Here is a 27,918-nt window from a genome sequence, read left to right as displayed (position 1 = left end):
ATAAAAGTCTATGCAGTACTGCAGTAATACCTAAAAATAACCATGCTCCTTAAACGTTTTTTTAAAAATGGGCAGTTCTCCCTAAACAGCTATAAAATATATAGAAAATGGTAAATTATTATCTCTACCTATTAACACTTTAAGTAGTAATAGGCAGGGTGCAGCAATAAAACCTATTACTTACCAATACCTAACACCATAACCCAGAATTCAGTGAAATTCAGAACACAGCCAAACTCTGCTGAAAACTAGAGGGCTGTACTTTACGTTTGGTACACACAGCCATTAGCCAATTACATACTGCCTTATCATGTGCATATACCACGGTATACCGCAACTTACCATGGTATACCATGAAATGATACATAACTAAGGGCCTCAATACGAGTTTGGCGGTGGTGGTGGTAGTCTGACTGCCACAACTTTGGCAGTCGGACTGCTGGATTCCGAGTTTGGCAGTCAGACCGCCAGAGGACCACCAGTGGACCACTGGCACTGCCATAGCCAGTGCAGTGGGGACCGGTCCTGACCATGGTGGCCAATGTTGGAGATCCCGGCATTGGGACCACCATGGCCATTACGACCTGCAGGACGGCCAAGCTTTTAATGGCTATCTCACTGCCATGTAAGATAGTTAAGGGCCCCAAAACAGGGGGTCCCAGGAGGTGCAATCCCTTGGAGGCTAATGTGGGGGCCAATCTGGGCCCTTAAAAAAATGTAGGGTTCGGGAGCGCACTGTGTCTCTTGCACGATATGGTCTGCACAGTCTGCCCATCATGCTGACAGGTAAGGATGCATGTGCGGCAGTAGCTCCATTATACTGCCTCCTGCCTCCCCCGCCAGTCACCCCAGCTCTATGGGGAACTCGTAATTAGATGGTCTTGGAGCCATCAGCCTGGCGCTGTTTGAAGGACCGCCACCATGGCGGTCGAGCAGTCAGACCACCAAACTTGTGTTGAGGCCCTAAGTATTGAAAAACCTAAAGCTTAAACACTACTTACACTATTCAAATATACTGCCAAAATGATCATTTACACCTAATAATGTATTTTCGTACCAAATTACATCTACATCTGTTCACACAGTTTCACGCTACACCTTTTTCAATTGCCACACTTCACTCTATGCCACAGCATAGCCAGCCTCGTAATCAGGCCCGTAGATGTTTTTTTAGCAAATACCATTACCTAGGTTGGTGAGTTATCAATCCTGCTACTTTTAGGCACATATTTATGGACTTTTAGCACAAAGCAGCACAGCAAGTCACCTTGCTGCACTGCCCTGCGTCAAAAGGAAAGGGTAGGAATGTGCTATAGCTACAGCATAAGCCACATTTCTGTCCTTTTCCCCCTGTGCTGGTGCATAGTGGGCTGTCTAGCGACAACTCCAGGTTATGTGGTGCAAAGGTGTCTGTGTTGTATGCACAAGAAAAATCCTGGAAGGCTTTTTCCTATTTCTATGTGTGCTACAGAATACAGCACACATAGAAAGAGGAATAAACAAGGAGAAATAAACATATTTGTCCTCTGTATGCCTCCCCTGGGGAGGTGTAAGATTTTGGCACATTGCCAGGTTCACAAGTCCTTGTACATCTGGGGATGCGTCAAGATCCATGGGCATTGCATAGGAACACCCACAGCAATGTCCATAGAATGCCTCCCATGTGCAGAGTAGGGCAACGCAGCAATTTGTGCTGCCTTGCCTTACTCCATATCTATTCTGCCATTCTAAGCCATGCAAGTGACTTTGCGTGGCCTCATAGATATGATTTCAAACATTGGCCACCAGTTGCATCACAAAAATGTACTCAACTGTAGCGCAAGGGGCTCAGAAATATGCCCCTTGGTCTTGATGCATGGCAATGGTAATTAGACCTAACTGATGTGGTAAAAAAAAAAAAACGTTTGGCCAGTGTAAATCAGCTTATGCCCACGTGGGTGGTACATTTCAGAATAATTCTGAAAAACCTGCACATTCGGGCAATCTTTTTTTTTTTGAATTTATTGGATTATTTTGAAATTCTGGTTTGTGGCTCAGAAGGGGCAAGAAAGGATTTCTTTGAAATTGTCAAGTCCTGAGGCAACCACCTCCACAAGACTGTATTTTGTTTCTAAATTTGTCAAACCATGGTATGTATGGAAGTCGTCTATATCAACAAATATTCATGAGTCCATTTTATGTAACTTTGCCCAGGCCCAACTTCAAGACAGCAGAGTGTGCTATATTTTTGTGCAGTGTCATTTCCGTACTGCACTGATTGGAGAATCGTGTTAAATCCTCATAAAGGGCCTCATAATGAGTTTTGTGGCGATCCTTTGAATGGTGCCATGCAAACTGACCTAGGACAGCCGGATTACAAGTTCCCCAAGGAGCTGGTGCGACTGGCGAGCAGAGGTAGGGGCAGATGGCCTGTGCTCATGCACCATGCCATGCATGGGACACAGTGTGCTCCCAAATCTTTTGGGGGGACCACATGGGTCCCACCCGCCCCCTTCATGGGGCCACACCCCCTGGGGTCTCTCATTTTTGTCCCTTTCCCTGCCTGACCACAAAGCTGTCTATGTCGGTGGGGTCACCATTGAAAGCTTGGTAGTCTGGTAGGTTGTAATGGCCATGGCGGTCCCAATGCCGGGATCTCCAACATTGACTGCCGCGTTCAGGAGCCCCGTGGTCTCCGTCCAACTGACTATGATGGGGCTGGCGACCGCTGATGATCTTTTGGCGGTCCGACCACCAAACTCTTAAACTAGCAGTCTGACAGCCACAGTTGCGTGGGTCCATGGAACGCTGAACTCCTAGTGAGGCCCTAAATTCTGTGGTAAACAACCAACAGTGCCTCTCAGCACCTAATCTATATGTTCAGAAATTAAGAAATCAAGATGTCTGCTCATTCTTGCCCAAGTGTTGCTGCATAGAAAATGTATGAAATCCAAAGCCTGAACAAATTCCCAAAGACACTAATCTGTCTCCTTTCACCATTTACTATGAAGAGATAATGTCAATGAATAAAGGGATTCTCAATTTTTATCATGATATATGTTGTTACCATGTAATGTGCTTCATTGAGTAACTACCAAAACCTGAACTAAAATAGGTTAATTGTCTTAACCAAAAGAGTAAATATACCTAGATATATTCTTGGAAACATCTCAAAACCTTGACAAAATATAATTGTTTACTGGAACCAACATATACTTTTACTATCAATAGGAATTTCCCCTTTCCACACTCTTTCATCTTCCCAGTATCCACCTACCGTAAGTCCTTCTCAGTGCTTCACTGTCTCTTTGATTTACAGTACAGTGTTCTATTTGTACATTTACTACATCACTTTGTGTACTTTAAATGCAGTGGACGTGTGTGCCATTTGCCCTGATGAATCCAGCAACTGAAAATATTGTTTACACTGCCATTCATGAGTTGTATCAAGCTCCTTGGATCGGTAAGCTGGACCCTGAATATATTGCAAGATGGCTGGATGACCTAGTATATCTGGTAAGATAATGTTCCTCATTGTGATTATCATTTGAACTGATTTGTATGATTGTTATTTTAATTTTAAGTTAATCCTTTTGGCTGTTATTTTCTGGCCTCAGGAACTGCCTCTTTATGCAAATGATTTTCTTCTACATTGGTAACTATTGTGTAACTATTGATTTACATGTGTGATTAGATCTTGAGGAAGTGGACAGGATATTTAAAAATTACTGCTCATCCCTTAATTGATATTTAAAGGTATAATACATAGAAGGATGTAATCTGACCATGACCCTGTATTTTATGTTCTCTATTTATACTGTCAACCTCATTTTGAATAAACACATGCAGGACTTCAAAACACATTTATAGGAGTATTGACATTGTGGAGTGTGGTTTCTACTAGAGCTTGTGTTTAATTGTATGTCATGTAGGTATCAGCACCTGGCAATCCAAATACATGCCTTTCTTAACATACTGAAACATCACCTAGATGGAATAGCTACACTTGGCAGAATTAACAATATGGAGAGGAGGTCCCTGTAGGAACTGGATTGACTTTCCTGGAGCACGCTTGGGCTATTGGGCCTCAATCAACGTAATGGAGTCCATTTACCACTTATGTCCTGGGGTCGTTCTACTGGGTAAACTGATAACTAAGCAACAAGAAAACCTTTCTAACACTTGACCTCCAAGGTAGTGAAATGAACAGTCAAACGTTTATTCAGGAAGTTGGAGTGGATGTAACTACAGCTACATACAGCTAGAAACTCATTTCAAATAAAATAATTTAATTTTAGATTATCTAGCCAACTCTTTTACTTTAACAAGAAAAGACTACTTCACAAGTATATCATGTGACATGCAAGCATTCAACAACTACGGTAACTCTAATGGCCACAGGAATAACCAACAGGATATGGAAATTCTAGACAGGTGCCGACTCTCTGATATTTAGTGAGATTCATTTCTGTACTGGCCCTTGAAATAGTTCCATGGCACCACAATGTGCTTGCTCTCTGCAAGAACATGCACACCTGGGCTCTATATAACTGTGATTCCGTTCTGGAGCCATGCCATTGAGTGCGGTTGCAGTGAGTACTGTGTTGTCCACCCCCACCTTATCATGGAGGGTTTTGATAGATGAAGATAGGTCACATTTGGGCTGTTGAGCAGTCTAGTTTCTTGAAGCCCAAGTGAACCCGGGGGTAAAGATGAGTCAGGAATTCAGAAGAGGAATAAAAATGCCCCAAAGTCCATGCTTTAGGATCCCTAGAGACTCATTGATGGGGGTTAAAGATCACCGGGTATGGTTATTAGCACAGGGCAATGGGCCCAGTTCAGACCATAGCAGCAAGCACCAATCTGCTTTTTAGTTTTTTTGGCACATGACACCTTGCGGACGCACCAGCACTCAGGATAATCATGGGTGAGTCCATGCGATTGTAAGTCTCTGACAACCAGCTTACAAACTTACTGAAATCTCCCAGGTGGGTATTCCACTAAAATATTGAATTCAAAATAATGTGGGGCAATTTTCATGCCAATAGTATTGTGATGTGAAGGGTATTGTTGACTTAAATATTACAGGTCAGAATATTGTTTGTAAGTGCTTAGTTAATAATGTTGTTTAAAAAATCACTAGATGTGTTAAATGTCATTGTTTTATGCTATGGTTTTGTTGTTATTTTATATTTCTTTTTTTTTTTAAATAGTTTAAAATTGTAGTGGGCTGTTGGTTACAGTGGAATAGGGTGGGGAGAACTATTTATTTATAATGTTTTTAAAATGTATGTAGTTTACGATGTAGTTTTTATTGATGTAATATTACAATTTGTATACACTTTTGGTGTGTTGTTTTAATATTGGAAAGGTTTTAAGAGTGGGATCCCTGGTTTATTGTGAGACTGAGTGGGGAGTTTGTGAAAAATATTTTTAATTAAAATGATTTATTTGATTTTAAATACCATTTGTAAATATACTTGTTACATATATGACAACATTCTTTTTTACCTTTTTTACAAAAATTGCAGATGTTTTTAAATTTTATTATGAGATTCCAACTTATAGTTTTGTAAAAAATGTATTGGTTCACTAAAGATATTTCTTAGATATCACTTTTAATTTTTTATACACATTTGTGAGATTGTATTTCGATATTTATTAAAATGACTATTTAATTTACTATTTTTCATTATTGTTTGCTAATCAAAATTAAAGTTTTTGTATGTTTTATTAAAAACATTTTTTATTTGTATACACATGTTAACATTTTGCAAAGTAAATAATTTATAGTAATTTGTATATTGGATGTGTTTATGTAAGTTATTTTTTACTATAGTTTAATTAATCTTACAATCATTGTAATTTTTGTAATTGCTTTGATATATTTATGTATATTATTATTATTTATATGTTTTGTAGTCAATGGGAAGTTATCAAATATTTGATAAAGTTTAGGTATTTTATATTTATTGTTTAGTTTGGGAGTAGTGAATGAAACCCTTTCAAAGCCAACTCTTTTCTTAAATGTGACCTTGAATAGAGTGCAGTGGTGTCTGGTAATTCGAGTGAGGGGGCAGATGTGCCACACAGGCATACATGCACTGTCACTCACACCCATGCATTCACACGTGTGCACACATTAGCCCTCCATTCATAAGCACATACACACACACACACAGACACACACAAACATTCCCTTTCACAGCACACACTCACAAATACAGATACATTCATACATATACACACACAGATGCACCAAACATTAAAACAAAATTCAAACTTACCAGGCTGCAGTGGTAATCTCAGCTCACAGGTGCGAAGCCTTGGTGGTTCCTAACAATTGGGGCTGCCGGCTGACCCATAACAAGGTCATCCAATGAGAGTAGGCATCAGTCCCTTGCTTGTCACAGTGTGGAATGTGCTCAATGAGACTGATGACTCCATCACACACGGTGACAAGCGTTACTGATGGATACTTGCCCTGTGCACTGCAGGGTATAAAACTGAAGTGCCAAGGTCTGAGGCTATCAGTGATACTCCCATAAGCATGATGGGGAGGGCATGCCAGTGCTTTGCCAGGGTGAGGTGGTCACACCCATAGGGCTGTGACATCTTCAGCTCAGCAAAGTTCAGCTTAGGTAGTCAGGCAACTGCGCATTGATAGAGTTACAATAGTAAATCTACCCTCACCAAAGTTCAACACTTTCAACAATTTATACTGTATTTTAATTAATAAATTATTGTAAGTGGTTAACTGTTTTAAAGTTTAATGTTATTGATTGACTTATTTTTAAAAAAAATTATTTTAACCTTATTAGCGAACGGTAATTATTGTTTGGCTGTGTTCTATCAGTTTTGTATTTTTAAGTTCTAAATGTATCATATATATATATATATATATATATATATATATATATATATATATATATATGTGTGTATATATATATATATATATATATATATGAGTATGTGTGTATATATATATATATATATATATATATATATATATATATATATATACATACACATAGTTTTGTTGTTATATTTAATAACTGTGTTATCGTTTTATCTGATGGTTTATTGTTTATTTCCCTATTATGTATAGCAATGTATTTAAATAAATATTTATATTATTATGTATATTACTGGTATTGTATTTTCTATATATTTATAAATTGTGCTGAAAATGTGTGGTAATGTTATATATTTACAGTTGCTTAGTTTTAATTTTTTAATTGCTTGAATAAGAATATTTTGTTGATATTTTAGTTAGCAATATTTTAATTATGTCTAGTATGTTTTTATTGTGATGATGATAATTTGTGTTTATAAATTTTTGTTTATGATGTTTGTCTATTTTGAATACTTTTGATGCCAATATTTTTGTATCCAACATTATGGTTTCCTCTCTTTTTATGTATAGGATCACAATATAACGGTAATTGATTTTTTTGCTGTATTTGTGGAGTTCAATATTGTTTTCCTCAATATAGTGTCATACAACCTCTCATTCCCGGGAAACCTCAAGGCCCGGTTGGGGGTGACCAGGGACACACGCAATGTGAAAGGGGCTCGCCAGTCTCCTTGTAGTGTTGCTCAACCGCTTCACTTGTGGTACAGTTATTACTTCAGTTACTTGGGTCAGTCTGCTTGTCTTGACAGCTATTCCACCAGGCAGCTGTGGCTGGGTTTATCATATATTCAGACCCTTCCTGCAGGGAGACCTCTAGCACCTCTCTCTCAGCAGGCAAGGCGGACTTCTTTCTAAGAGAGACCCTAAAGCTCTTGCAGAAGATCGTTGCAGATTGATGTCCCTTCACCTGACAGCGAAGTTGGTTGTCAAAGCCCCCAGCCCTGGAACCCAGATGATTCTCCTGTACCTTGTTAGGTGTCACCTACAGTGATCGTTTAGAAGTCCTGGAACACTGATCTGGAGTATCAGTCTTTCTCATATATTAATCTTTCAGGCAGCATTTGTGTGTTTCAAAAACGTAGCCATTGGACTGGATCAAAGTGGTTCTGCCGCTTTGTGTATCAATTCTGAGACAGGTCACCCACACTATTTGCCTTCAGGAGGTGGTGGTCAGGAGGAGGTAAGGCTAGGAGTCGCCACTGGTTGAGACAAAATACACTGGCACAATAAGGAATTAAGCCCTCACACCTGACAGCAGCAACTCCAGGAAAATGAAAGTGCAGGCCTTGTTGAAAGCCAAGTGTTTCACTGCACTTCTAAGGAGACCACTATCCCTGACACCCTCTACACTCCGGCAATCTAGACACCAGAGCTCTACCCTAAATCTCAAGGTCATAACAATCCTCATCGTACACAAGTGATCGTTTTTCTGGAAAACATTCCAGAAACTCACTTTTACTCACTTTTAGGCAAACCACGTCAACCTGGCTATGTTATATGTGGCACTTTCGGGTGTTCCAACAGCCCCTATTTTGTTTATGGCAGGTAACATGTGTGCAGCTTGAAATCAAAGAGTGTGTGTCTGGTTGAATTGTTACTCAATGGAAGCTTCCATGGGCCCTAATTGTTTCAGATTAGGATGTGGAGAGAATTAAATGGAGAGAAGCCAGAAAGGACAGGCCTCTTGGAGTTCGTGGGTGATCAAGTACAACTTGGCATTAGTGGTTGCATTGTGATTGGTGAATAAGGTAGTCTGAAGAATGACATATGTTTTGTGCAGTTTTCTCATACTTTGTGCGTCTTAGCGAGTCTGATTTGTCGTCAGTTCCAGATGTGCAGGGATGTGTCATACGTGTGTACCGCAGGCTACTAGGTGTACGTGTATTGCTCTGTATAAACAGGAGTGTTGCAGTGATGGGTAGTGTCCAACTGAGTTTATATGTGGAGGTTGCTTTCAGAGCATATTTCTTTGCATGAAGATATCGCAACTAATAGGTCCCAGTGTGTCCATGTGTTTTGCAGTTTTTATATTGATTATAATGACTCTGTACATGGATTTAGCTTTGTACGGCACTTTTCCATTTAGTTTAGAAAAACTGCTTGAAATGCAGTTGCTAATTAAACGCAGCGTCAGTGGAACATTTTCACAGTTGCATAATAAATTGAACTGATCATGTATGAGCCGGGCCCTATGCTGCTTTTACTGTGGACATCTTTGCACATCATTTTCAAGATTAAACAAGGTTGGAGCAGCTGAGAATGGAAGACAGTGGAGCAGAGCTGCATGTTGTGCAGAAGTACCTGAAAAGCGGTTGCGCAGAAAAAAAGGATGAGCTTTGCATATCTTAGTCGTGCATGGACCCAAGTAGTCTAAAGCCCTCCCATCCCAGAAAGAGATGCATGATGAGTTTGTTGCAGGTACTAGAATTGTAAAATACACTATATTCTGACTGTCGTTGTTTCCTCAACATGGTCAAGACAGCCATTGTGCTCAGAATCCAATGGGAGCGGTGCATTTTTCCATCTTTCACCACCTCCACAAGTGACCACAGACACAGGGGAATTAAGCCCAGTAATAAAAACTGGGAAAAGAAATGGGAAAAAAGACAGAAACAGCACTCCACCAATCTGACTCGTCACTTCTGTTGATCACGGATGTCTATAGGACGTAGTTGATACCTACGAGATATTTCTCTAATGTACTTGTTGCTGGAGGATGAAGTAAAGGGAAGGGAAGGGATTTGGGGAATTTAAGAGTGGAAAGCAAATTGTTGCATCCTTATTTCTTCTGAGGTCTTCACGAAAAAGCTAACTCTTCTAGTTTTCTGAATGCCTGTCACAAATGCTCGCCACTGCAGCCCGCGAAGGGGAAAAGCTATAGAACTTAGGCCCGTATTTATACTCCGTTTGCGCCGAATTTGCGTCGTTTTTTTCGACGCAAATTCGACGCTAAACTAACGCCAACTAACGCCATATTTATACTATGGCGTTAGAGGCGTCTAGCGCCAAAGTTCCCGGAATGTGCGTCATTTTTTAGCGTGAACCCCTTCCTTGCGTTAATGATATGCAAGGGAGGCGTTCCCGTCTTAAAAAATGACTCCCAGGCCTTTACGTGGTATTTATACTCCCGGGCAAAAGAGACGCCCGGGAGTGGGCGTGGCTAAAAACGGCGCATTTGCGCCGCTTTTTAACGCCTGGGTCAGGCATGGCGTTAAGGGACAAGTGGGCTCAAAATGAGCCCAGAGTGCCCTCCCCTGCCCCCAGGGACCCCCCCTGCCACCCTTGCCCACCCCAGGAGGACACCCAAGGACGGAGGGACCCATCCCATGGACATTAAGGTAAGTTCAGGTAAGTATTTTTTTTTAAATTTTTTGTGGCATAGGGGGGCCTGATTTGTGCCCCCCTACATGCCACTATGCCCAATGACCATGCCCAGGGGACAGAAGTCCCCTGGGCATGGCCATTGGGCAAGGGGGCATGACTCCTATCTTTACAATGATAGGAGTCATGTTGATGGGGGATGGGCGTCGAAAAAAAATGGCGCAAGTCGGGTTACGACGATTTTTTCGACGTAACCTGACTTGCCCCATTTTAAGACGCCCATACGCCATTTTCCCCCTACGCCGGCGCTGTCTGGTCTACGTGGTTTTTTCCCACGCAAACCAGGCAGCGCCGGTCTGATTGCGCCGTCTAACGCCATTCCATAAATACGGCGCCCGCATGGCGCTTCAGAATGGCGTTAGACGGCGCAAAATTTTTTGACGCTAAACTGCGTTAGCGCAGTTTAGCGTCAAAAAGTATAAATATGGGCCTTAGGCCCATATTTATACTTTTTACTGCCGCATTTGCGCCGCTTTTTGACGCAAAAGCCTTGCAAACTTACAAAATACAATTGTATTTTGTAACTTTGCGCTGCTTTTTCACCCAAAAAATGACGCAAATGCTGCGCTAAAAAAGTATAAATATGGGCCTTAGTGCCAGAACATATTATGCATATAATCTTCAGACATTTTAGAATTCTTTTCTCCCAAGGCATTTTGCAGAATTCAGAAATGAAGAGTAGGTTCTTTATTAGGAGTATCCTATCCACTCACAACTGAAGAACATCCATATCTCTCCACAGCCTGAGGCAGAAGAACACTCATAAACTGGAAATCTAATATGATGTCAAGCATTACATCTACCTCAGGAATGGAATCCCTTACATTCTGCCATCCAATGGGATGCCAAAATGACCTCTACCACACTTTTACCAATAGGTCACATTATTCAGTTGTTCCTTGTTTTTCTTACCAATCGAATGACTCTTATTCAGTTTCCCATGGGATCTCTTATATTTGCCCACTTTTTTATATTCTAGGGGCAAGATTTAAAAGGGAAAATAACTGTCATTTTCACAAAGCATGGATGCGCCATATTTAATAGAATACAGTGCACCCCTGTGTTTCCCCTTGCGTAGGCGTTGAATTTGCCATGCGCCAATGCCAATGCAGCAACACTTGCACCATTGTGTAAGGATGACTGCTTTGAGGGGGAGAATTTTTATGTGCAGGACGAATCACCATAATGCAGTACACATAGAAAGAGCAAAAAACGAGGAGAAATGAAAGCATTTGTCCTCGTTGCGCCCTTCTAATGCCACCTCTCGGGTGGCTTTTGATTTTGGTGCTTGCTCAGGCTTAAGAGAACTCGTAAATCTGGGGCAGCGTCAAAATGCAATGGGTGTTGGTGTGCTGTGGCACGCCCACAGCAACACCCATTGCACACCCCTTCCATAAAAATGTGCTATGTGTGAAGGGGCCGTATTTACAAGATGGCGTTAAGCCACATAAATTGGCTTAACGTCACCTTGTAAACATGGCGCAGTGCATAGTGTCACCGGAGCATCACTAGAAGTGATGCTCCTGTGGCGCTAGGGGCTCTTACATATGCCCCTTGGTCTATTTAGAGGAGTGGGGTACATGGTGAAGCAAACACATGATTTCTTTTATCCAATGACGTAAAGTAGCATTACGTCATTGCAACAAAGTAATTGAATCTCTGCGGGTCATTACAACAATGTAGCCGCACTCCTGCGGTGCCCATTACAACATCCCCAGCGGGGATGCGGCCGCAACATAGGAGCCGGCGGTGTTGCGGCCGTGCGACGTGTGCAGTAGTACCAGTCGCTCTTTTCACTGTCTGCTATGCAGACAGTGAAAAGCTGCACGGGGCCCTGTTAGGGGGCCCCTGCACTGCCCATGCCAGTGGCATGGGCAGTGCAGGGGCCCCCAGGGGCCCCATGACTCCCCTTACCGCCAGCCTCTTCCTGGCGGTGCAAACCGGCAGAAACAGGCTGGCGGTAGGGGAGTCATAATCCCCAGGGCAGCGCTGCTTGCAACGCTGCCCTGGCGGATTATCACCGCCGGGGCTAAAACGTTGGGAAACCGCCGGCCCCGGCGGTGCGACCGCGGTGCTACCGCCGCGGTCATAATATGGGTCTCCGTACCACCAGCCTGTTGGCGGTACGGACGCCACTTTAGCCCTGGCGGTCGTAATGACCCCCTCTGTCTTTTACTTCTTCTATGCCGTTTTTTCTTTTTTAATTTATTCATTGTCTTTCTGTCAGACAAGAACTGTCCTAATTCACATGAATTTCATCACTGCCATGATTACTGCTGAATAGTCTTAAGCAAATCACAACTTCGTGAACCCTTTTCAGAGGCCACCCGAAGAGTACTACTGAATATTACCGGATGCTGACTTTTAAGGAAACTGCAGGGAGCGGCGCCTGATTCTATTTGACTTTGTAGGATGTGCAGGATGCTGGCTCCTCAGATGCCAAAGAAGAGACACTTCCCCTCTGTCCAGAATACTCGTAGCTAAGCCGTACACCAGTGATTATTTAGAGCCTGACTTAAGACAGCCTCTGCAATTCACGTGATTCCAAGATCACATCTTAAATCTTGAGGGATCTTGGGATGCATGGTTATGAATAACAAACACTATGGGGTAGGCTCCTGCTTCTTCTAATAGAACTCTGGACAACCTAAGCATACAACTAGTTCATAGATAGTGAGCCATAACATCAATAGGGTTCACACCTCCCTGTGATGTGAGAATTACTGAAAGGGGTCATTATTGCACAGGACAGTACTGTAAACAAGCAAACAGGACAGACCTGTACTGCAAACAGGACAGGCCTTGACACTCTCTGTAATTTCATGTTTGTTGGAAATGGCCTTCTCCCCAGCGCCACCCCCAAACTATTTGCATATTTCCCTCCACTTTTTTCTGAAGTAGTTTTCGTTGGCCTTAGGACTCTGTGCCCTTTACCACTGCTAACCAGTGCTAAAGTGTTTATGCTCGCTCCCTAAAACATGGTTTGATTGGTAGATTGTAAGGAAATGGCTCCCTGTTGCAATTACCCCCCACTTTTTGCCTGATACTGATGCTGACTTGGCTGAGAAGTGTGCTGGGACCCTGCTAACCAGGCCCCAGCACCAGTGTCCTTTCACCTAAAATGTACCATTGTCTCCACAATTGGCACAACCCTGGCACCCAGGTAAGTCCCTTGTAACTGGTACCCCTGGTACCAAGGGCCCTGATGCCAGGGAAGGTCTCTAAGGGCTGCAGCATGTCTTATGCCACCCTAGGGATCCCTCACTCAGCACAGACACACTGCTTGCCAGCTTGTGTGTGCTGGTGGGGAGAAAATGACTAAGTCGACATGGCACTCCCCTCAGGGTGCCATGCCAACCTCACACTGCCTGTGGCATAGGTAAGTCACCCCTCTAGCAGGCCTTACCGCCCTAAGTAAGAGTGCACTATACCACAGGTGAAGGCACAGGTGCATGAGCTCTATGCCCCTACAGTGTCTAAGCAAAACCTTAGACAATGTAAGTGCAGGGTAGCCATAAGAGTATATGGTCTGGGAGTCTGTCAAAAACGAACTCCACAGCTCCATAATGGCTATACTGAGTACTGGGAAGTTTGGTATGAAACTTCTCAGAATAGTAAACCCACACTGATGCCAGTGTTGGATTTATTAAAAAATGCACACAGAGGGCATCTTAGAGATGCCCCCTGTATTTTACCCAATTGTTCAGTGCAGGACTGACTGGTCTGCGCCAGCCTGCTGCTGAGAGACGAGTTTCTGGCCCCATGTGGTGAGAGCCTTTGTGCTCTCTGAGGACAGAAACAAAGCCTGCTCTGGGTGGAGGTGCTTCACACCTCCCCCCTGCAGGAACTGTAACACCTAGCAGTGAGCCTCAAAGGCTCAGGCTTCGTGTTACAATGCCCCAGGGCACTCCAGCTAGTGGAGATGCCCGTCCCCTGGACACAGCCCCCACTTTTGGCGGCAAGTCCAGGAGAGATAATGAGAAAAACAAGGAGGAGTCACTGGCCAGTCAGGACAGCCCCTAAGGTGTCCTGAGCTGAGGTGACTCTGACTTTTAGAGATGTGCCCCCCTCCCCTCAGGGAGGAGGCACAAAGAGGGTGTAGCCACCCTCAGGGCTAGTAGTCATTGGCTACTAACCCCTCAGACCTAAACACACCCCTAAAATGAGTATTTAGGGACTCCCAGAACCTAGCAAGATAGATTCCTGCAACCTAAGAAGAAGAGGACTGCTGAACTGAAAAACCTGCAGAGAAGACGGAGACACCAACTGCTTTGGCCCAAGCTCTACCGGCCTGTCTCCCCACTTCTAAAGACACTGCTCCTGCGACGCGTTCCACAGGGTCCAGCAACCTCTGAAGCATTAGAGGACTACCCTGCATCTAGAAGGACCAAGAACTCCCGAGGACAGCGGCTCTGTTCCCCAAAGACTGCAACTTTGCAGCAAAGAAGCAACTTTGAAACAACGCACGTTTCCCGCTGGAAGCGTGAGACTTTGCACTCTGCACCCTACGCCCCCGGCTCGACTGTGGAGAACAAACACCACAGGGAGGACTCCCCGGCGACTACGAGACCGTGAGTAGCCAGAGTTGACCCCCCTGAGCGCCCACAGCGATGCCTGCAGAGGGAATCCCGAGGCTCCCCCTGACCGCGACTGCCTGCTTCAAAGACCCGACGCCTGGTAAAGACACTGCACCCGCAGCCCCCAGGACCTGAAGGATCCGACCTCCAGTGCAGGAGCGACCCCCAGGTGGCCCTCTCCCTTGCCCAGGTGGTGGCTACCCCGAGGAGCCCCCACATTGCCTGCCTGCATCGCTGAAGAGACCCCTTGGTCTCCCATTGAAACCTATTGCGAACCCAACGCCTGTTTGCACACTGCACCCGGCCGCCCCCGTGCTGCTGAGGGTGTACTTTTTGTGTGAACTTGTGTCCCCCCCGGTGCCCTACAAAACCCCCCTGGTCTGCCCTCCGAAGACGCGGGTACTTACCTGCTGGAGACTGGAACCGGGGCACCCCCTTCTCCATTGAAGCCTATGTGTTTTGGGCACTGTTTTGACCTCTGCACCTGACCGGCCCTGAGCTGCTGGTGTGGTAACTTTGGGGTTGCTCCGAACCCCCAACGGTGGGCTACCTTGGACCCAAACTTGAACCCCGTAGGTGGTTTACTTACCTGCAAAAACTAACAAACACTTACCTCCCCCAGGAACTGTTGAAAATTGAACTGTGTCTAGTTTTAAAATAGCTATATGTCATTTATGTGAAAACTGTATATGCTATTTTGCTAATTCAAAGTTCCTAAAGTTCCTACATGAAATACCTTTCATTTGAAGTATTACTTGTAAATCTTGAACCTGTGGTTCTTAAAATAAACTAAGAAAATATATTTTTCTATACAAAAACCTATTGGCCTGGAATTGTCTCTGAGTGTGTGTTCCTCATTTATTGCCTGTGTGTGGACAACAAATGCTTAACACTACTCGTCTGATAAGCCTACTGCTCGACCACACTACCACAAAATAGAGCATTAGAATTATCTCTTTTTGCCACTATCTTACCTCTAAGGGGAACCCTTGGACTCTGTGCATGCTATTTCTTACTTTGAAATAGTATATACAGAGCCAACTTTCTACATTGGTGGCAGCGGTGGGATACAAGACTTTGTATTTGCTGGACTACTCAGCCAATACCTGATCACACAACTAAATTCCAAAAATTGTCATTAGAAACTGATTTTCGAAATTTGAGCTATTTTTCTAAATTTTTTAAAGTCCTGCTAGGGCCTTCTGATAGTCCCTGTTAGCATTTCTTTTAGAGTTTAAAAGTTTTGTAAAAGTTTGAATTAAGTTCTAGAGATAGTTTTAGATTCTTAAAAAGGATTCCAACTTTTAGAAACATAATGTCTAATGCAGAAGAGAATGTGATGGAACTCGACGTCACCCCTTACCTGAATCTTAGGATGTCAGAGTTAAGGTCTCTCTGCAAAACAAAAAAGATTAGAACTGGTTAAAACCCTACCAAAATACAGCTCCAGGAGCTTTTGGCAGAGTTTGCCAAGAACAACCCCTCTGAGGATGACCTCCCAGAGGGGGAAGCTAGTGAATTGGAGGAATTCCCACCTCCAGTCCTAGTTAGGGAGGCCAGGGCTCCTCAAACCTTGACTCCAAATGTGATAGTCAGAGATGCTGCTCCTCTCACAGGGGAGTCTAGCACCTCTGGAATCACTGAGGATAGCCTCAGTGAAGATGACCTCCTGTTAGCCAGGATGGTCAAAAGATTGGCTTTAGAGAGACAGCTCCCAGCCATAGAAAGGGAAAGACAAGAGATGGGTTTCGGTCCCATCTATGGTGGCAGCAACATAAATAGGGTCAGAGATTCTCCTGACATGTTGAAAATCCCAAAAGGGATTGTAACTAAATATGAAGATGGTGATGACATCACCAAATGGTTCACAGCTTTTGAGAGGGCTTGTGCAACCAGAAAAGTAAACAGATCTCACTGGGGTGCTCTCCTTTGGGAAATGTTCACTGGAAAGTGTAGGGATAGACTCTTCACACTCTCTGGAAAAGATGCAGAATCCTATGACCTCATGAAGGCTACCCTGATTGAGGGCTTTGGATTCTCCACTGAGGAGTATAGAATTAGGTTCAGGGGGGCTCAAAAATCCTCGAGCCAGACCTGGGTTGATTTTGTAGACTACTCAGTGAAAACACTGGATGGTTGGGTAACTGGAAATGAAGTGCATGACTATGTTGGGCTTTATAATTTGTTTATGAAAGAACACATTTTAAGTAACTGCTTCAATAAAAAGTTGCATCAATATCTGATAGACCTAGGTCCAATTCCTCCCCAAGAATTGGGAAAGAAGGCAGACCACTGGGTCAAGACTAGGGTAACCAAAACTTCCATTGGGGGTGACCAAAAGAAAGGGGTTACAAAGCCTCCCCAGGAGAAAGTGGGTGACACTAGAAATAAAGAAAAAGAGTCCTCTGTAGGCCCCCAAAAACCAGACCAGGTGGGTGGGTCCCGAGACACAACCCAAAACAAAGGTGGGTACCAGGGTAAGAACTGGGATGCCACTAAGGCATGGTGCCAAAACTGTAGACAGACGGGGCACCACACCAAGGACACTTCTTGTCCCAAAAACAAACCCCCTAGCAAAATCCCAGGGGTGACCAGTGTAGCCATTGGGGATGACTCCTCAGATGAGGAGGTCTTCATAGCCTTCAACTGGAAGAAAGGCCCAACAGGTGAGTTGGAGATTCCAGAGGGAAGTAGACACTTCCACCACCTACTGGTGAATGGAATTCCAGCCACTGCCCTAAGAGACACTTGTGCCAGTCACACTATTGTGCATGACAGGCTGGTGGTCTCAAACCAGTACATCCCAGGTGAGACTGCCAGAGTAAGAGTTAGCCCAGACAGGGTCACTGATAGGCCTGTGGCTTTTGTGCCCATAGACGTGGGTGGGACTTTTAGCTGGAGAAGGGTTGTAGTCAATACAGACCTCCCCCTTGATTGTCTCCTTGGAAATGACTACCCAGAGGTTTCTGGATTCTGGAGGTGCTGCCTCTGCAGTAACTGCAAGTAGGCCCCAGAAGAAAAAGAAACGAAAACAGTGTAGGAAAGGTGGACAACCTTTAGCCAAGGTTCCAGCAAGCCAGGTAGAGTCTGCTCCAGTAGGGGAGACCTCCAAAAGTGGCACTGGTAAAGTCCATCCTGACCCACAAGAAGCCCTGGCTAGTCAGGCAACTGTTAAGTCTGAGTGGGTGGCTCCTCAGCTAACAGAAGAAAGAGTGGAAGAAGGGTGTTTACTACAAGATGTAGTAACCCCCCACTCTAATACAGCAGACAGGCACCCTGAACCCAAAGAAGCCTGTAACTTAGCCCCTTCCCTTGTAGGTGAAGAGCTAAAGGTGTGGTTCCGGGCACTGACAGCTGTCAGTGGCCTCTGCTGGGTGTTAGCCTTTATGGCTGCACTATTCTTGGCATGGTGGTCTGACCCCATGCCAAATAGCAAGTTAGGCCCCCTGACCCTATTGGTCATGGTGGGGTTACTCCAGCTCTGGGTAACCTCTTTGGGTAAGCTAGGGGTGACCCTGGCTAAGATAAGATTAGCAGAGGGGGATACCTCTAAACCAAAATAGAGAGAATGGGTGAAGACATTAAAAGCACAGACAAGAGGCAACTCAGACTAGGTCCTATCACTGTGGAAGTGGGTCAGTTCCCCAGAGGGAATGACCTGAACAGGAGGATGTAAGGCAGAGTAGACCCTGCAACAAACTAGCCTATTTCCTCTACTCTTCCTCGCCTGACAGACTAGGAAGACTCTCCCAGCTTTGGCTGAGTCTCCTGGCCTGTGGGCTGGGGGGGGGGGTGGTGGGAGGGGGGCTTGTGTAAGGAAATGGCTCCCTGTTGCAATTACCCCCCACTTTTTGCCTGATACTGATGCTGACTTGGCTGAGAAGTGTGCTGGGGCCCTGCTAACCTGGCCCCAGCACCAGTGTTCTTTCACCTAAAATGTACCATTGTCTCCACAATTGGCACAACCCTGGCACCCAGGTTAGTCCCTTGTAACTGGTACCCCTGGTACCAAGGGCCCTGATGCCAGGGAAGGTCTCTAAGGGCTGCAGCATGTCTTATGCCACCCTAGGGACCCCTTACTCAGCACAGACACACTGCTTGCCAGCTTGTGTGTGCTGGTGGGAGAAAATGACTAAGTCGACATGGCACTCCCCTCAGGGTGCCACGCCAACCTCACACTGCCTGTGGCATAGGTAAGTCACCCCTCTAGCAGGCCTTACAGCCCTAAGGCAGAGTGCACTATACCACAGGTGAGGGCATAGGTGCATGAGCACTATGCCCCTACAGTGTCTAAGCAAAACCTTAGACATTGTAAGTGCAGGGTAGCCATAAGAGTATATGGTCTGGAAGTCTGTCAAAAACGAACTCCACAGCTCCATAATGGCTACACTGAATACTGGGAAGTTTGGTATCAAACTTCTCAGAATAATAAATCCACACTGATGCCAGTGTTGGATTTATTAAAAAATACACACAGAGGGCATCTTAGAGATGCCCCCTGTATTTTACCCAATTGTTCAGTGCAGGACTGACTGGTCTGCACCAGCCTGCTGCTGAGAGACAAGTTTCTGGCCCCATGTGGTGAGAGCCTTTGTGCTCTCTGGGGACAGAAACAAAGCCTGCTCTGGGTGGAGGTGCTTCATACCTCCCCCCTGCAGGAACTGTAACACCTAGCAGTGAGCCTCAAAGGCTCAGGCTTCGTGTTACAATGCCCCAGGGCACTCCAGCTAGTGGAGATGCCCACCCCCTGGACACAGCCCCCACTTTTGGCGGCAAGTCCAGGAGAGATAATGAGAAAAACAAGGAGGAGTCACTGGCCAGTCAGGACAGCCCCTAAGGTGTCCTGAGCTGAGGTGACTCTGACTTTTAGAAATCCTCCATCTTGCAGATGGAGGATTCCCCCAATAGGATTAGGGATGTGCCCCCCTCCCCTCAGGGAGGAGGCACAAAGAGGGTATAGCCACCCTCAGGGCTAGTAGCCATTGGCTACTAACCCCCCAGACCTAAACACACCCCTAAATTGAGTATTTAGGGACTCCCAGAACCTAGCAAGATAGATTCCTGCAACTTAAGAAGAAGAGGACTGCTGAACTGAAAAACCTGCAGAGAAGACGGAGACACCAACTTCTTTGGCCCCAGCTCTACCGGCTTGTCTCCCCACTTCTAAAGACACTGCTCCAGCAACGCGTTCCACAGGGTCCGGCAACCTCTGAAACCTCAGAGGATGACCCTGCATCTAGAAGGACACAGAACTCCCGAGGACAGCAGCTCTGTTCCCCAAAGACTGCGACTTTGCAACAAAGAAGCAACTTTGAAACAACACATGTTTCTCTCCGGAAGCGTGAGACTTTGCACTCTGCACCCTACGCCCCCGGCTCCACTGTGGAGAACAAACACCACAGGGAGGACTCCCCGGCGACTACGAGACCGTGAGTAGCCAGAGTTGACCCCCCTGAGCCCTCACAGCGACGCCTGCAGAGGGAATCCCGAGGCTCCCCCTGACCGCGACTGCCTGCTTCAAAGACCCGACGCCTGGTAAAGACACTGCACCCGCAGCCCCCAGGACCTGAAGGATCCGACCTCCAGTGCAGGAGCGACCCCCAGGTGGCCCTCTCCCTTGCCCAGGTGGTGGCTACCCCGAGGAGCCCCCACATTGCCTGTCTGCATCGCTGAAGAGACCCCTTGGTCTCCCATTGAAACCTATTGCGAACCCGACGCCTGTTTGCACACTGCACCCGGCCGCCCCCGTGCTGCTGAGGGTGTACTTTTTGTGTGAACTTGTGTCCCCCCCGGTGCTCTACAAAACCCCCCTGGTCTGCCCTCCGAAGACACGGGTACTTACCTGCTGGCAGACTGGAACCGGGGCACCCCCTTCTCCATTGAAGCCTATGTGTTTTGGGCACCACTTTGACCTCTGCACCTGACCGGCCCTGAGCTGCTGGTGTAGTAACTTTGGGGTTGCTTTGAACCCCCAACGGTGGGCTACCTTGGACCCAAACATGAACCCCGTAGGTGGTTTACTTACCTGCAAAAACTAAGAAACACTTACCTCCCCCAGGAACTGTTGAAAATTGCACTGTCTAGTTTTAAAATAGCTATATGTCATTTATGTGAAAACTGTATATGCTATATTGCTAATTCAAAGTTCCTAAAGTTCCTACATGAAATACCTTTCATTTGAAGTATTACTTGTAAATCTTGAACCTGTGGTTCTTAAAATAAACTAAGAAAATATATTTTTCTATACAAAAACCTATTGGCCTGGAATTGTCTCTGAGTGTGTGTTCCTCATTTATTGCATGTGTGTGTACAACAAATGCTTAACACTACTCCTCTGATAAGCCTACTGCTCGACCACACTACCACAAAATAGAACATTAGAATTATCTCTTTTTGCCACTATCTTACCTCTAAGGGGAACCCTTGAACTCTGTGCATGCTATTTCTTACTTCGAAATAGTACATACAGAGCCAACTTCCTACATATATACTCAATCAGCATATTTAATTTACTTATAAGTCCCTAGGTAAGTGCACTATGTGTGCCCAAGGCCTGAAGTTAAATGCTACTAGTGGGCCTGTATCACTGCTTGTGCTACCCACTTAAGTAGCACTTAAATATATGTCCCAGGTCTGCTACTCCAGTCTGCAAGCAGTGTTACAATTGCCATGTCGACTTGGCATTTAAAACCCCTTGCCAATCCTTAAACTCCCCTTTTATTACATGTAAGTCACCCGTACTGTAGGCCCTGGGTAGTCCATAGGGCAGGGTGCTGTGTAATTAAAGGGAGGACATGTACTTTTAAGTTTTATATGTCCTGGTAGTAAAAAAAGTAATTAAAGGGAGGACATGTACTTCTAAGTTTTACATGTCCTGGTAGTAAAAAACTCCCAAATTAATTTTTCACTACTATGAGGCCTATCCCTCTCATAGAATAGCACTGGGGATTCCATATTACATTTAATAGGCTGTAATTCCTGATTGGGAAGGGGCAGATCTGTCTTGTTCCATATCTATGGAACTGTAATGATAAATCCTCTTTAGTGGTAAAGTCGGATTTATGGTTACAATTTTGAAAATGCCACTTTTAGAAAGTCTGCTCATAGCCCTGTGTGCCTGCAGCCTGTCTCTAATTAGGCCTGGGTGGAGTTTGAGGATCAGAACCAGTACATTGCCTCTATTGCGAGGATCAACTACGACGCATCACTGCTGCTATAAGGACAGAACTGGCACATTACCTTTGGAACCACTGCGCCACAAAGTCACAGTAAAGCTGCTGCTGCGTGGGGAAAATCCACGCATATCCTCTTCTGTGGTGATCGACTCCTGTGAGCTGCCTTCTGAACCACTGCACCTGGGTACCTGTGCATCACCACTGCATGGAGAAAATAAATGCATCTCCTCAACAGCATAGGAAAAATTGACGCACCTGCTCTACTTCAGGGATCAACAGTGGCGCACCGCCTCCTCTGCACCCAGCATCTTCACCGAGACAACCAGGATTAAGGTATTTTTATTTAGCGAGCCTCAAAGAGTCTGTACTACATCCCAATCTGCCTGAACTCTAGACTTTGTCTTGGTCCAGCGTGACCTGATATCCCAGATGACACTTCATGTTTCTAAGCACTATTTCACAGTGTATTCTTTAAAAATTAATATATCAAATTCCACTTATTGGATTTTTGTCATTTTTGGTCTTGTTTAATTTATTAAATTAAGCTTGATTTCTCTAACCAGGTGTGGTATTTTCTTGTGTGGTGTTTCCACTGTCTTACTGTTTGAAGTGTTGCACACATACTTAACATAACACATACAGAGAGTCAGAAAGAGAACACATAGAACAAACCAGAAGGAATCAACCCATACTATCTCCCCATATATAGAACCAGAAACACAAACTATTAACTTTTAGATAGGTGACCCAGTGAGTCCTTACTCTCACAGAGGTGTGCCATCCCTGATATTAATCACACCAGCAAATACCACTATTAAAAGTGTACTCTCACACAAGTGACTGTCTAGGTGTTTTTATATTTACCCTAGTTTAGCTGGATCCCACATTTTCCAGACAGTGAGAATATACACACTCCCTTCTGTTCTTTTAACGGTGAGGTTGAGTCTGCCCAGGTGGCACTGTCCTACCTGTATGGGGCTAGGTGGTCAAATGATGAAGCATGACACTATCACTACACCATCACTACATGACACTCCACAGCACTTAACACAATCAACTCATTAAGTGAGATTAAGGAGCCCCAGGGAATCATCCCCTGTGTGCAGCTCCTTATTATAAGTGAACCCCATACTCTTTTGTGTTTCTGGCACACATACTTGACACATTGCCTATTAAGTTATTAATCCTGACCACTCTACCAGAGGGTGAGCACAGGTTAACTTAGGGTGTTTTTGTGACTTACCTTGACTAGGATTGTGGTTCCTACTCAGACAGGGTGCATACTTCTCCCAACCAGAAACCCTATTTCTAATATATGGATATACAGCATTTCTCCCTATGCTTTTAATAACTGCTGAAAGTTTCATCCATATGTACTCTTTTATGGAAAATGAGTTATGAATTCAAAGTCACTTCTCTAGGATTGTAAGATAACCAACAGTGGTAATATTATATTGTTCCCCTATCCTGACGATTCACACTGCATACTAGAACTCTATTACCTAATGGAAGACTTTCTTACATTCATGTGCAACATAATTGAGCCCAAGAATCCTACCAGTTCCATCACACGATAACCTTCTTAAAATGCAACAAATCCCCTTTTGAAAGAGTTCATATAAATGTTTACAAAATAGTTCAATGTTCATTTGCATCAATCACACAACTTTCTGAATACGTGTTTTTATTCCAAGAATCTTAACATGCTGCAATTCTCTATTCTTTACAATTTGTATGTAGGCAATTGAACTCTAATACCTTGCAGTGAGAGTCATATATAATTATGTGACATTGCCTAAAGTAAGAATTCTTCCTCTTGTACCACAGGAACTCTTGGGTCCATATTGACTAATATTTTGCATTGGTATGCGGCAATTTGTTTGGTGCAGCCCAACGCAAAACCTATTTAGGCATTTTAAAAGCCATGCAAATCCTGATTTGTATGGCTGTGCCTGACTTTCCAAATAAAAACACAACACAGCTCATATCACTACCTTGTGTTGTCCTGCTTCAGGGAGAAATAACATGGATGGAGCATAGGCATTCCCATGTATTTTGATGCAATCCCAGAATTACTAAACTCTATAAGGCAGGGTTTGCTCCAAAATGGTGCCGGAGACTAGTGTAACAAGCAGAAATATATTTTTGTTCCTGGCTACTTCTTCTTTTCAAGTGTGCCACATTCTGCAGAGAGAACTACACTTCTAATGATAGTTTTTGCACAGGAAGGTACTCATTCCTGCATAAAAACTAACCTGCCTGCAATGCAGGCACCCTTGCACCATTTAAGAAGTGCTTGGGACAAGGGTGCCTGCGTTGGCACTACGCAGCCTCAAGGACACCAGCCCAGGAAGAGAACTAAACAATGTCATAGCTTCGTAAATATGGCGCAGTTCAGGTTTTGCCCATTCATGCAACGCAGCACAGCAACTTGCCTTTCTGTGTTGCGTGAACTGTCAGTAAATCTGAGCCTTAGCATCTAGTAACAACTCCAGCCTTAATATGAGCACATAAAAGTTCAAGAAACTATTCAAAGTTCGCTTTACCCAAAGACATGACTTTCTGAATACTTTCTGTATTCCTAATGTTCATCAATATAATTTCATAGATCTTGGCAAGGAAATTCAGGATCTGTGTTGTGATCCATCTAGTGAGGTCTGGGTTTCAGCAACATTGTATCACGATTGGCTTACAAAGATGTTTTGGGCCAAGAGGGAAGTTATAGCTAGAAAGGCCAGATTGTCACCGTCTCTGCACTATACTCGACAATTCATGATCAATTGAGGATTATAATGTGTGGCACACCTCAACACAATTATTGTACATATAAAGACTACATAAGTAAACTTGAGGAAATCAAAATGTCCATTACTCGCGGCACAACGTCTCGTCGAAATATGCGAACGTTGCGATCCTACTATAATATGATCTGGAAGTGCGTTATATAATTATACACCAAATATCGTCATATTTTTGGTCGATTACGTGTGGGATAGGGAAAACCTTATTATTTCGATGAATACTGTAGATGACTTACAAAGATGGTGAATCCTATCAGTCAGGAGCCCTGAAGAAGTCGTTCGGGATTTGAAACAAGAATTTCCCATGACGAAACACGTGTTGGCTTGAGTTGTACTTGCATAGAGGTGTTTTGAAACATTTGAAGAAATTATTTGGATCTGTGTATTGGACTTGATGTTTCAAACGTGTATTAAAAATTGACATTTTGATTTCCTCAAGTTTACTTATGTAGTCTTTATATGTACAATAATTGTGTTGAGGTGTGCCGCACATTGTATCAATGTATATTGGGTTTTGCTTAAACTTGTAAGGGATGGGTGTGTTCCCTTGTGCTGGCACCCTTTTCTTCTTTTTTGCATTTTCTTTTTTCTCTTTTGATGTTTGAATCATTTTTGTGCCATTTATAATCCTGAGCGCCTGCATAACCCTAACTTCTCACCCCATTAGCATATTCTCAATTGAGGATTATAGTTCATTGCCAGAGTACTGTTGGAATCACATTCTCCTCTCACTTGCTCAGCTTCAGTACAGACAGTGCAAACACGTTGTGATGACTGCTAGACATTCCTTCCCTGAAATAAAGCATGCAGGAAATTAAACAGGTAAAGGTACACGTCACAATTTTTAGAACTGTTTCAACCTTACTGGGAAGTGCCTTGATAAGCCAGAAACAAAGTCAATGGCAGATATCTTGAAAGAGAAACCTGGATTGAGAAACATACTCTAACATTGTACTGAGGTTACTGTCAAATAATTGTAGGAGAAGACAATAGATCATTGCGGTAAGTGAACTAAGAGGCAAATCTGTAGTCATGTAAACCCTAAGCAAGGCCTAGATTCTTACTATAGCTGGAGCAACATTATAGTCTAGAGCTCTGGGACCTGCTCGACACCACCTCCCCAGACGTAGCCTTCCTGACTGAAACCTGGTGGAACGAATCCTCAGCACCTGACATCGCCATAGCCATCCCGGACGGCTACAAGATCATCAGAAGGGATCGCCCCAACGGAATCGGAGGAGGAATAGCCATCGCCCACAAATTCACCCTCAAAATTCACACCCACACGGACGACACCCTCAAGACCGCCGAACACCTACACTTCCGGATCCACACCGACCCCAACACCACTCTCAGGGGAACGCTCATCTACAGACCCCCAGGACCACGAGCACCCTTCAGCGACTCCATCGCCGACCTCACGAGCACCCACGTGCTCCCTTCTACGGACTACATCCTCCTTGGAGACCTCAATTTCCACTTGGAGAACAACAGCGACGCCAACACCGCATCTCTGATTGACAACCTCTCCAACCTCGGCCTCAGACAACTGGTCAACACACCCACCCACACCGCCGGCCACACGCTTGACCTGATCTTCTCCGCAAGCAACCATGTCACCTTTAACCACACCACCGAACTTCACTGGACCGACCACCACTGCATCCACTTCACATTCAAGAAGCACACCGAGCACCACCGCACCCAACAACCACCACACCGTCGCTGGAGCAAAGTCACCGAGGACCAGCTGACCAGCACCCTCTCACAGAACCCACCCACCGACTCCACCGACCGAGACACCGCCGCACTCAACCTACAACGGTGGATCAACGACTGCGCCAACACCCTTGCACCACTCAAGAGGTCCACAAACAACCAAGAAAGAAAAAAAGTCACCTGGTTCACTGACGAACTCCTAACCTCCAAGCGCGTCTGCCAGAAACTAAAGAAGAAATGGCTCCTCGAACACACACCCGACAGCCTGTCAGCCCACAAGGAGGCCACCCGCAAGCACCACCAGCTAATCAGACTCGCCAAACGATCCCACTTCACAGAACGCCTGAACAACAACGCACACGACAGCAAAGAACTCTTCTGCATTGTGAAAGAGCTCTCCAACCCCAGCGCCAACGTCAACGACATCCCACAATCCCAAGAACTCTGCGAAACCCTGTCCACCTTCTTCTATCAAAAGATCACCGACATCCATGACAGCCTCAACACCAACCCTCCGCCAGACCCCACCCCCGGAAACTCCACCTGCACCAACCGCCTGACCACCTGGACCTACGTAGACGACACTGAAACACGCAGGATCATGAACTCCATCCACTCAGGATCCCCTTCGGACCCATGCCCCCACCACGTTTACAACAAAGCCGACTCTACCATCGCCCCCCAACTTTGAAAGCTCATCAACTTATCCTTCGAAACCGCAACTTTCCCGGAAAGCTGGAAGCACGCCGAAATCCACGCCCTCCTCAAGAAGCCGAAGGCAGACCCCAACGGCCTCAAAAACTTCCGACCGATCTCCCTGCTCCCTTTCCCGGCGAAGGTCATCGAGAAGATCGTCAACGCTCAGCTTACCCACCACCTCGAGGACAAATCCATCCTGGACCCCTCCCAGTCCGGTTTCAGACGCAACCACAGCACCGAGACAGCACTCCTCGCCGCCACAGATGATATCAGACAGCAAATGGACAACGGCGAAACATCAGCCCTCGTCCTCCTGGACCTATCCGCAGCCTTCGACACGGTCTGCCATCGCACCCTATTAACACGCCTCCACGAAGCCGGAATACAAGAAAAAGCCCTCAACTGGATCTCCTCATTCCTCTCCGGCAGAAACCAGAGAGTCCGCCTCCCACCCTTCCGCTCCGAAGCCACCAACATCATCTTCGGCGTACCCCAAGGCTCCTCACTGAGCCCGACGCTGTTCAACATATACATGGCCCCCCTCGCACAATGGGCCCGCCAGCACAACCTCTACATTCTCTCTTACACTGACGACACCCAGCTCATCCTCTCCCTCACCAAAGACCCACACACCGCCAAAGCCAACCTCCACGATGGAATGAAGTCCATCG

The 27,918-nt window shown here is 45.1% G+C and overlaps 1 protein-coding gene across 1 annotated transcript in view; it reads left to right on the top strand.

The window, feature by feature from the left end:
* The window catches only part of LOC138249237 (high affinity choline transporter 1-like), a 152,841-nt gene that overhangs the window by 101,673 nt on the left and 23,250 nt on the right, over positions 1-27,918 (top strand). Inside the window, exon 5 of the mRNA XM_069203209.1 lies at positions 3,352-3,495. Coding sequence (XP_069059310.1) covers positions 3,352-3,495 — 144 coding nt within the window. The remainder of the gene's footprint in view (positions 1-3,351; positions 3,496-27,918) is intronic.

The sequence above is a fragment of the Pleurodeles waltl genome, chromosome 8, assembly GCF_031143425.1.
Source record: "Pleurodeles waltl isolate 20211129_DDA chromosome 8, aPleWal1.hap1.20221129, whole genome shotgun sequence".
Taxonomy (NCBI): domain Eukaryota; kingdom Metazoa; phylum Chordata; class Amphibia; order Caudata; family Salamandridae; genus Pleurodeles; species Pleurodeles waltl.
This window is presented reverse-complemented; position numbering and strand designations above follow the sequence as displayed.